Source organism: Momordica charantia, assembly GCF_013281855.1.
Source record: "Momordica charantia cultivar OHB3-1 chromosome 2 unlocalized genomic scaffold, Mcharantia_2.0 BLBB01000002.1, whole genome shotgun sequence".
Taxonomy (NCBI): domain Eukaryota; kingdom Viridiplantae; phylum Streptophyta; class Magnoliopsida; order Cucurbitales; family Cucurbitaceae; genus Momordica; species Momordica charantia.
In genome coordinates this window covers 9,109,013-9,120,135 of record NW_028275160.1, presented here as the reverse complement: position 1 = coordinate 9,120,135, position 11,123 = coordinate 9,109,013, and the positions used below count along the sequence as shown (strand labels likewise).

At 31.4% G+C, this 11,123-nt stretch overlaps 2 protein-coding genes across 2 annotated transcripts; one reads left to right on the top strand and one right to left on the bottom strand.

Moving 5' to 3' along the window:
• Window positions 1-1,706: 1,706 nt before the first annotated feature.
• On the top strand, window positions 1,707-6,104 carry LOC111017877 (putative esterase KAI2). The gene is made up of 2 exons (XM_022293757.2): window positions 1,707-2,277; window positions 5,489-6,104. Exons 1-2 carry the CDS (start codon window positions 1,910-1,912, stop codon window positions 5,931-5,933), a joined length of 813 nt encoding a protein of 270 aa, XP_022149449.1. The 5' UTR covers window positions 1,707-1,909; the 3' UTR covers window positions 5,934-6,104.
• Window positions 6,105-6,674: 570 nt separating this feature from the next.
• Window positions 6,675-8,498, bottom strand: LOC111017866 (O-Glycosyl hydrolases family 17 protein). Its single transcript, XM_022293745.2, has 3 exons — window positions 8,194-8,498; window positions 6,968-8,026; window positions 6,675-6,872 (listed from the first exon to the last, which is right to left on the bottom strand). Exons 1-3 carry the CDS (start codon window positions 8,249-8,251, stop codon window positions 6,841-6,843), a joined length of 1,149 nt encoding a protein of 382 aa, XP_022149437.1. The 5' UTR covers window positions 8,252-8,498; the 3' UTR covers window positions 6,675-6,840.
• Window positions 8,499-11,123: the final 2,625 nt, after the last annotated feature.

Sequence of the window (11,123 nt, the reverse complement as noted above, 5' to 3'; positions counted from 1 at the left end):
AAAAATGATAGTTCTTTCCATCTGATGGGTTGGCCCGGTTAAACTTTGATTTTGGGTCAAACTTAAATCGTGCCCGAGCCAGATTTGGGCCTCAAGCCCATAATGCCTGTTGACCAGGCTGAGACGTAGGCGTAGGAGGTTCCAAATAAATTATTAAATAAATAATTAAAAAAATAATTCATGAAGATGATGTGTTTTAAGACTTTTTTTTTTTTCAACTCGTAACCTTTTAATTAGAGAGGTGTGTCAATAACCATTGAGTTAAGCTCAAGTTAGCTTCATGTGTTTTAAGATTTAATAATTAATGAATGGTTAAAATACTATATTGGTCAACCTACCTTTAGGTTTGGTTTATTTCAATTCATGTAATTTCAAAATATTTGTTTTCGTCATTTTACCTTTAACTTTGTCCATTTTAGTCTTTGTACTTTCAAAATATTCATTTGGTCCCTATACTTTTAAAAAGTTATTATCTTTTGTCCTATTTTCAAAATTTTAACACAAATGTCACAAAGTTATGATTATATTTAAAGAAAAATATATTTAGTGTAATATCATCTTGAATTTGTGATAGAAAAAATGAGATTAAAAATAAAATAAAATAACTAAAATGGACATTTTTTAATAACACAAAACCAAAACCAACATTTTCATTTATACAATTTAATGGCACCAAAATTTTGTATAGGTCGTTGAATATATATTTTTCTAAAGTTGGTTGAATATTTAAAAAAAGATGAATGAGTGGAGTCGAAGTGGGGCCACGAAACCAACCCATTAATTGGAAGTTGGCCACTTGAGGACGTGGTTGCCGTCTGGTTGGTTGGATGTGGCCAAGACGTTATTTATTTAAATGTCGGTACAGTCCATACCTTATTATCGTCCCATGTGTCTCGCATCACCATCACCTAATAATACTGCCCCTAAAATAACATATATATATATAATCTCATTGTAAACTAAAGCGAACGTAATTGAGCGGTAATTGATATATATCTCTGTGATAGAGAAGAGAGGTACATGAATTAACTGATACCACATCCGAATAAGAGGGATCCTGAGACCATGAAAGTAGAAGAAAGATTAAAAGAAATGATAGTTACTACCTATATTAATAAGGTGCACATTCTTTTTCGTTAACTCAATCATAGGAACTAGAGAATAGAGCGTCAGAACTAGAACGCTCGTGTGACAGAGTTGCAGAGATATAGAAGAATGTCGGGACGATTAGGCCAAATCTGGATTCCAAATCCTAATCCGAATTCTGAGCCTAGAGCGTTATAATATCCAACCAAGAGGTTGTGAATTTGATTCCCACCTCCACATGTCTTAGCTGTCAAATAGTTAACGAGTAACTTTATTTTATTTTAATCTCAGACTTGAAAAGGAAAAAATGAGGGTGTGACTTGGAGCATATGCATATAAAAAAGAAAAAATTGTGAACGTGAACAAATTTTCAGGCATATGAGTTGGAAGCAGTAGCAGATCAGGGTTCGAACCCTCATAAACTTTAAAAACTTCTTATATTATTAATGCACAGGTTGGATGGAAGTAAGACAAAGCAATATTAAAACCAAAGTATTAGTTAATAAACTAAAAGGGCATCTAAATCATTGTTTCTTTTTTTTTTTCTTAATTTAAATAGTGACTAAAATAAATATTTGGAAAGTACAAACTTAAAAAATATCTTTATGTGGTGATGATGAAGGCAGTAGAGCCGTCGGATGCGAATCACTGTAGATCCGGCAGCAGGGGATCAAGCCCCAACGCTCCAATCCTCATCTTCCAAAAAGTATCTATAATTATGTGACTATGGAGACGCCCCGTCGCCGACCGAAATAAAGAACTCAAATCGCAGAGGAAATAATAATAGCATCGGAATCGGAGTTGAGAGCTCGAATCTTCGGCCATGGGAATCGTCGAGGAGGCTCAGAATGTGAAGATCGTCGGCTCCGGCCAGCAGACGGTGGTTCTAGGGCACGGATTCGGCACCGATCAATCGGTCTGGAAACACCTGATTCCGCATCTGATCGACGATTACAGAGTGGTTCTCTACGATAACATGGGCGCCGGAACCACCAATCCCGACTATTTCGATTTCGAACGCTACAGAACTCTCGAAGGCTTCGCCTACGATTTGCTCGCCATTCTCGAGGAGCTTCACATCCGTTCTTGTGTCTTCGTCGGCCACTCCGTCTCCGCCATGGTCGGCGCCATCGCCTCCATCACTCGCCCCGACCTCTTCCAGAAGATCGTCATGATCTCGCCGTCGCCGCGGTAACTCTTCCCTTTCTCTCTCTCGCCGGAACTCTCATAACCGCCGTCATCTATTCATTTTGGGGTTTCCTTTTCCTTTATTTTTTGTTTTTAGGTCAACTAAATGAGAAACGTGGGAGTAATATGAACATATTTTATTGTTTGAAATTTATTTTGGAATGATTTTTCTTTTTTGTTTTTTCTAATATAAAAAAGAAGGGAAAAAAAACTTTTTTTTTTTGTTTTTGTTATTTCATACTACTTTTATAAATCTTTTTAAAATTATATAGTAGAATTTTTGAAGTTATAAAAATAGTTTTCAGAAACTTATTTTTACTTTTAGGTTCTAGAAGGTTTATTAATATGTCTTAAAGCTTTTTTAGAAGATGAAAAAAATAAAAAACTGTAAATAATTTTTATAAATGGTGCCATATCACTTTTCCCGAATTTTAAAATTTTTAATACATATTTATATTAATATTTTCGATTAAATGTTTCGGGTTTTTGATGAATGATTTAGAAGTACTAGTAATTTAACATACGCACGTTATAATTTAATTTAAATCTAAATCAATATTTCTTGTATTTGAGACTATTTTCTTGAAGCATATCTTTATCTTTTTATTATTGTTTAAGATCAAAATAATAGTCAGATGATAACACTGTTTTGCCATTCAAATTAAAAAATAAAAACATTTAATCAATTATGCTCTTCAAGGAAAATAGAAAGCAGGAATAAAAACAAACGGGGAGACGTTTTGTAAAATTTTAATTGCGTTTAGAAATAAAGTGGTTTTTTTTCCCTAGAAAGAGATGGGAGAAGTTTTGATATAATTGTATAAAATGAGAGAGAGATTGCAGATCTATTAGAATTATAAAATTTTTTAATTTTTATTGTCAATAATTATAATTAAAAATAACTTCATAAATTTTAAAATTAATTTTTGCAAAAGATTTTAAAAATAGACCGACAAAACTTTCTTATATTCAAACTTCTCACATTTTTTGCATTTCAATTTTATGAAATAATTAGTTTTTATATATTTTATACTATTTTACCATTAAAACGCTATAATTTTTTAAATTTCATTATTAATTATAATTAAAAATAAAATCATAAATTCTAGAATTAATTTTAATAATAAAATGACAACAGTTTTATATTCACATTTCTCACTTTTTGTCATTTAAATTTTACAAAATAATTAGTTTCAATATATTTTTAAAAAGTTACAGTATTTTTAAATAGTTCATGATATTATAAAATTTAAATGTAAAAAAAAAATGTATACTAAGACGTTTCACATTATTTCCATTATTAATTTTAAATGATTAGTGTCAATGTGTATTTTAACTTTTATTTTAAAATTTGTTTAATTACTGCAAGTAAAAAAAAAATTGTCTAGAAAGAGGGAAAAGAAAAATTAAAAATCATAAATTTAACAAGTCAATGTTTTGAATGAAGAACATACAAATGTTTATTTTGCCATCTTAATTTATGAATGCATCTAATTATTAGTTTCAATATTTTTCATATTTTTATTTATTTAATCATTGTTTAACTATTAAGCACTATAATTTTCAAATTCTATTTTTAATTATAGTTAGAGATAAAGTCATAAAATTTTAAAATTTATAACTTTATTAAAAAGTGAAAAATGAAAAATCACAAATTTTAAAAGTAAATATTTTAAATAAAGAATATAGAGAAGTTTATTTGGTAATGACAAATTTATGAATGTATCTAATTATTAGTTTTAATATATTTTAATATATTTACTTTTTTAACATTGTTTAACTATTAAAGTACTATGACTTTTGTATAAAAAAAAGCACCATGACTTTTAAAATTTAAGTATTAATTATAATTATAGATAAAATTGTAGTTTTTTAAATTAATTTTTAAGAATAAATTGTTGGTTTATTATCAAATCTTTTATATTATTTTTAACTGTTATTTTGTACTTAAATTATTAGTTTCAATGTGTATTGGTACTTTATTTAAAATTTTATTTAATTGTTATAAGTGAAAAATGAAAAATCATAAATTTTAAAAGTGAATATTAGAAGAACAAGGAAAAAACTAACCTCAAATTGTTGTTGAAGATGGATAGGAGGGAGTTATTTTATAGTTGTTAAATAAGGATGAGTGGCAAAACTTTTGAGATTCTACCATTTTTAGTATTGAATAATTAAACATTATTAAATAATCATGATAAAAGTTTGCGTATCTTAAATAAGGTGAAATAGAATTCTAAAAGATAAACAAATTAAATATATTTAATTTTTAATAATAGCATCAACAAAAAGTATTTAAAACAATCCAAAACAAAACTAATAAATTTGATCACCGGCAACACCAAATTTCCTAAACAAAAAAGAAAAAGGAAAAAAATCACTTACACCAACTAATGAAGGATAATTTTGTCCACAAAAAGTTTGTGCTTTATTTTATTTAATAAAAAATTGGTTAGGAAAAGATTGTTTTCTTATCTATGTGAAAAGTGGAGTTTCTTTTCACTTTCTTATAGGATTCTATACGTAGAAAAATTTTTTAATCCATTTTTGACCACTCTATTTGAATAGATGAGTTAAATTTAAGTAGAAAATTTTAATTTTATCTAATTGAATTTTGTACATAAACCGCAAGTGAAAATAGTGCCTGAGTTCCTATTTCTATGCCTGTTCAAAAATATATACTTGGTTTTTTTTTTAATACAAGAATTATATATTTTGTTTAAGCTCAACAAAAAGTTTATTTGATGGCTTTTTTTTTGGAAGGAAAGTTTATTTGATGGTTGACGATATAACTGTTGTTGGTACTAATAATTTATTTAACTGTGTTGGATGTGTTTTTTTTTTTTTTTTTTTACTTTTTCATTTTTATTAAGGCTTGGACATTTTTGGTATTCGACTTTAATTCTTGGTGACTGATTTTGGGTCCAGTGTGGAACATTTTGATGGTTAGGTTTCAACCTTTATTTATTTATTAGTTCAGAGATAATATTTTAATTTGATTTTGATAATATAAAATTAAAATTAAACTATGTATCAGATACAAACTTAAAAGTTAGGTTTATAAACTTATTAAATACATTTTAAAATTTAAAGATTCATTAGATACAACATTCGAGGGGACTATATTAGACATTTTTTAAGGTTCATAGAATTAAACACAGTTGTACAAGTTGAGACCCTAGTAGGTCAAATAATTGAAAATGTGGATGGTTAGGTACTTGAACGACGTTGACTACTATGGGGGGTTCGAGCAAGAGGATCTGGAGCAACTGTTCGAGGCAATGCAGTCAAATTACAAGGCATGGTGTGCGGGGTTTGCACCATTAGCCGTTGGTGGAGACATGGAGTCGGTGGCGGTACAGGAGTTTAGCCGGACCCTGTTCAACATGCGGCCAGATATAGCCCTAAGTGTGGCCCAAACAATCTTCCAGAGTGATATGAGGCACATTTTGGGCCTTGTCACTGTCCCTTGTCACATCATCCAGAGCAGGAAGGACATGGCTGTTCCGGTCGTCGTCTCCGAGTACCTCCATCGCAACCTCGCCGCCGAATCCATTGTTGAGGTCATGCACTCCGACGGCCACCTCCCCCAACTCAGTTCTCCCGATATCGTCGTTCCGGTCCTTCTCAAGCATATTCGTTATGACATCGCAGTCTAGCCTACTCTACTTCGTTCATTTGTATATATATTTATATGGAAGAAATTTGCTCTTTACTAATAACGATCAATCTTGTCTTCACTGCTATTAAATGTTCGACAATTAAGAGAGAAATGTAAAAAGTCACATATTGTTTTTTTTTTTCTAAATAATGAGTTGTCAATTTTTCAATGGTGGTGAAGATAAAATTTGGTTCTATTAAGTAGCCAAGTATTTTCCAATTTATATACAAGATTCTTTATTATGTACTCTAGTTCACAGTTTCCAATCTAGATAAATTTTTAGTTTTGTATCTAATAGGTCTCTCAACTTTGAATTTTATATCAATAGGTCTTCAATTTTTAATTTTATATCTAATAGATCATTGACCTTTTTTTTTAATACCTAGATTTGTTAGACACAATAAAATATACAATTTTATCAGATAAAAAATTCAATTTCATGTCCAATAGTCTAGTTAATTTTAAAAAACGTCAAAATTTAAAATTCAAAGGATTTTTAGATATTTTTAACTAAAATTCAAAGATTTATTCGACACTTTCATCGTCTTGAAACTAAACTGATAATTTAATCTAAAATAAGATATCCAAAACCCGTTTAATAAGGTTTCCGATTTCTTGTTTTTCTTTTACAATGTATTAACAAACGTAAGCATAGGGTAATTGGTCACGTAATATCAAATTTACTCGTTCTCGTTTAAAATATCATTTTATCTCATCTTTTAATTTAGCCGAAACAACATGGCCAATTTCTCAAGTTCATTCAAACTATAAAATATCATTCAAACAAACAAAGAGAGGACACAAGCACAAGGAGGGAAAATAAAAGAAGCCCTAAAAACCTAAACACCTTCCCTTCCCAACTTCAAAAGAAATGGGAAGAAAACAGAAGAAAAATGGGTTCAATTTCAGCTGAGAACAAAGCGGCAGTGATGAAAACCTGCAACACAAGAACAAAACAAGAAACCCAATTCATCAAAATTTCCCAATCAACAAAAACTTGTAACAAAAGAAGAAATTCACAGAGATTCTCACTTGGGTCCGAACTGATGATCATGGCGGTGCCCCCAAAGCTACAGGTTCCTCCACTTCTCTTATTCTTCTGCCAGTAGTTATTGAACGCATAAGAGGCGTGCGCCACCAGAGTATCAGGATGGAAGCAGCTCCCGTCCGCCGATATCTCCTTACAGTCGGCGCCGCCGTCGCCGCAGGCGTAGTCCATCGCCTGCTGCAGAATCTCCACCGGCACGCTCGGCTTCGCCACGCACCACTGCTTCTGCATGCCACCTGTTTGTGGAAATGGCGCACCAGCATTTTGGTCCGGATTGCACGGCGGCAGCGCGAACCCCATCGGCGGACTCGCCGGGACCACGAACGGCGGCAGCTCCGGGGCGGCGGCGAACCCCATCTGTGGCGGAGATGCGATTTGGGACTCCGGTGGATTTGGGGGTCTGGCTAGGTCCGATGGCAATGGCGGCTCTGCTGTAAAGAGAGGGTCATCGAATTCAATGAAATTGAGCTTCCTGCCAATTGGGTTTCTCTGATTTGAGACGCTTGTTATTAGATTCAATTTCTCGAGCTCTAGAAACCCAATTTTTTCCAATTTGGACGAGATGAAGCTGTCCATTTCATCTTGAGAAATTGCATTTTCAGGTAGTTTGAGGGTCAACGTGGAGTTTGTAGCTTTGATGAAATCGAACACAAGTTTCAGCATGTGCTCAGCGGAATCCTCCTCTTGAGGATCTGAGTGGAAGCAATCGATTGAGAAGAGAGTTGAGACTTTGATTTGAGTCTCCAAACCCCATCTCGTAAGAGAGTGAAACAAGTTCTTGAGAGAAAGTAAGACCAAATTGGAGTTGTTGCTGCACAGAGAGCTGTTTCCCACAACAATGGTGGTGATTTTAGTGGAAGGGTAGTGAGCCAGAACGAAGGTTCTAAGCCAACTTTCCGCCATTAAAACACTGCTTGAGACCTCTGCAAGTTCAGCATCAGTTACAGAAACAGCAACAGGGAGTTCAGAACCAGACAGTGCTGGAAAAACCCCTGAAGTCTTCTCATCCAGCTTCACAACTTGAATGGATTCTTGACCTGCATCTGCCATTTAGACCCAAAAATTAAAAGGTACGTATAAACATATAATCAATCATTCATATTCTAACACTGACCCGACTAGTGATTATCAATATTAACGGAAGAAACTGACATTAAGGGGTTAAGAACTGAAGTGAGAAATGGGAGGGGGGGAGAAGGGAGATGCTTACTAGTAAGACCCAGAAGGAAAGTGAAGAAGAGAAGTGAAGAGAGAAGCTTGTTCTTCATTCTCTGCAAATAAAATGGAAAAATGAAGAGAGAGAAAAGCTTGGAAACTGGCTATGGAGTGCTAGTTTCCACCATTGCTGGCTGTGGGGAAGCTTTTTTTATAGTGAGTGTTTCAGAAAGCTTAATGGAAAAACCAGTCGTCGCTTCCAATTTACTGGAAATGGCAAATATATCCGTTGCTTGGGAATGGGGTTTAGGCAACCTCTCGGAATCCCAAGTTGTGAAATAAGCTGAAAAGATATATATATATATATATATATATATATATATATATATATATATATATTGTAGCTGTTTCCTTCTTAAGTTTTGGCTTGGAAGTGGGAAGTTAAGTATCATGCAATCTTAAATGTTGAGACATGCCAAATTCAAAATGTAATCTTAAGAATGTGTGTATATATAGGGCGGTAGAATATTTACGTTTTTTGTTTCTAGAAATACAAGTGTTTAGCTGTTTTTATTTTGTTTCTCATTTTTCAAAATTATTTCTAAAATTTTGCAAAATTATTGAAACAACAAAATCAAATTTCTCTGTATTTTGTTCTTATTCTCAGATTTTCCAAAACATAAATACAGATATTATTTTATTACTTTTTACTTATAAAATGCATATAAGTATTAAAATATAATGTAAAAATTGAATATTTAATTCATAATTAATTTTCATATAAAAAATTAACTTTTTTTAATTTAAAATTTTAGAAAACAAGAAGAAAATAATTACCAAATATGTTTTCGTTTCTTTTTTCAATATGAAGATAGATTAAAGCCTCTTACTCATTTCTTAGAGATTGGATATTTAGTCTCTAATTATATATAACAAATTCTAATTGACTTAGATGATTAATTATAGACTTAGAAAGATTGTATTATTTTTATTATGTGTTCTAATAATTTCACACGTAAATAAGAATCGAATCAAATATTTAATTATAAATTAGAAAAATATATTTAAAATAATAATAATAAGCAAAGAATAATTCTTTACAGAGAATCTAATCCCGTCGAAAATTTCGTAGAGATGAAATTGAAATGAGAATGACGACGGGGATGGGAAGATTTTCCCGTCCCTATCTCCCAACTTCATCCTATTAACACTCCTACTTATAATTGGTAAGCTAAATATGCATTTCAAAAAAGAAATAAAAAAGGTGAAGGAAATATGTGTTAAAAATAAAAAATAAAAAAATGGAAAATTGGGTTGGGAGGCGCGAAAAAGCGCAGCCGCAGCAGCAGAATTCAGAACCGCATCGGAAGTGTGAATTGTGGCGTGGTCCCAAAGCTGTGACCACTCACAATTGACACGTTAAAAGTAGCCTTTTTTTCTTTTCCTTCTCTTTCAAAAACCCAACTTTTACTACAAATGTCTCATATACTACAATACAAATATTACAATTTTCAATTTCTTTCCCCAAATTCTAAAATGTAAAGATTTTTGGAATTGTGTTTAATAGATGCTTGAGAATTAAATGTATCTAAATGAGTCTTGATGGGTATTATATCAAATTCTAAGAAATCATTTGAGGAGTTAGGGCTCTATTGGACACAAAATTCATGTGTGTGACTTTTAATTAATGTTAAATAGGTCTAATCTAGCTATATTTTTTTTTTTAATTTTGATGGAACAATAGTTTCCATTATTGTTGTATTGACAACATTTTCTCTCCATTAAATTCATGCCAATCACTAAATTCTATCATCAATCGATTTTGAACCAATAAAGTATAACTCAACTACTTAAAACATCTCTTCTAAATTTGAATTTTTATTTTAAATTAGAAAATATTAAAATATAAAAAACTAGATTGAAAGTAATTAAATTAAATGGGATGAAAAAGAGGATGAACAAGGAAAGATTACTATTTTTTGCAGGCTTTATACGGACGGCAGAAACGGCAAAACGCTTAGACTACCCTTATACGAAAGGCACCGGTTCCACCGGGCCCACAAAATACCACCAAATCTTTTTAAAAGGAAAAAAAGCGGTTTTTTTTTCAAAATGTGTCAATGTTAGGCCTGTACAAAGGGTAATAAATTTCTGTCGATTTCCATAAATTTGATATTGAAAGCGAGCACAGTTCAGTAATAATAGGTATATATCTTCAATCAGAAGGTGGTGGGTTCGATCCCTACTCCACATGTTAGACTAAAAAAAATTGACATTTCAACAGTATTTTAAGAAAATCGACAAAATATGAAAATATCAACAAAAAAAATTATTAATAATGACATAATATCAAATATTTATTTGTCAATTTAAATATTTTTTACAATTTTTTTAAAAATTTTTTTATAACATTTCTAGAAATATCCAATTGACATAGATATTATATTGATATTCCTATCGATATGACCTCGATATTTCTATTGACATGAACATTCAAAACCTTGCTCATACATATATGGAAAATTTCAATGTAAATATTAGTATGCTGAGAAAATTCAATACCGTGTGTATAAGGGCATAACTTAATATGAAATATGAGGAATAAATATGTCATATTTACAGATTTCTAATTCATTTTATTAACTAAATAGTATCTCAGTATAAATACAACGTAGGTAACTCTAACTAACTTGGTAAACTATACAAACTCAAGTAGCAGTTAACTAACTATAGTTAAATACATCTAATATAATCAAATTAAATATTAATTGATATGGTGTTTCCATAGGCATTTTCCACATACCAAATATTTTGGGATCGATTTTAATAAAAAGGTGTGTTAATAAAACATCACTACTAGGAACATAAATACTAATGGTTGAGGGAGATTTCAACTCACACGTGCCACATCTTGATTGGATAATGAAACTTACATGTGGCTATGATTGATAAGCCTCATGTCTCGCTACCTCGGTCTCGTCTCCC

Bases quoted from the DNA above. Each gene is read 5' to 3' on its own strand.
- LOC111017877 (XM_022293757.2), top strand. From the start codon at position 1,910: ATGGGAATCGTCGAGGAGGCTCAGAATGTGAAGATCGTCGGCTCCGGC. The intron at 2,278-5,488 runs GTAACTCTTCCC...GTGGATGGTTAG, and splicing joins ATGATCTCGCCGTCGCCGCG to GTACTTGAACGACGTTGACT.
- LOC111017866 (XM_022293745.2), bottom strand. From the start codon at position 8,251: ATGAAGAACAAGCTTCTCTCTTCACTTCTCTTCTTCACTTTCCTTCTG. The intron at 8,027-8,193 runs GTAAGCATCTCC...TCTAAATGGCAG, and splicing joins TTTCCTTCTGGGTCTTACTA to ATGCAGGTCAAGAATCCATT. The intron at 6,873-6,967 runs GTGAGAATCTCT...CTTGTGTTGCAG, and splicing joins GATCATCAGTTCGGACCCAA to GTTTTCATCACTGCCGCTTT.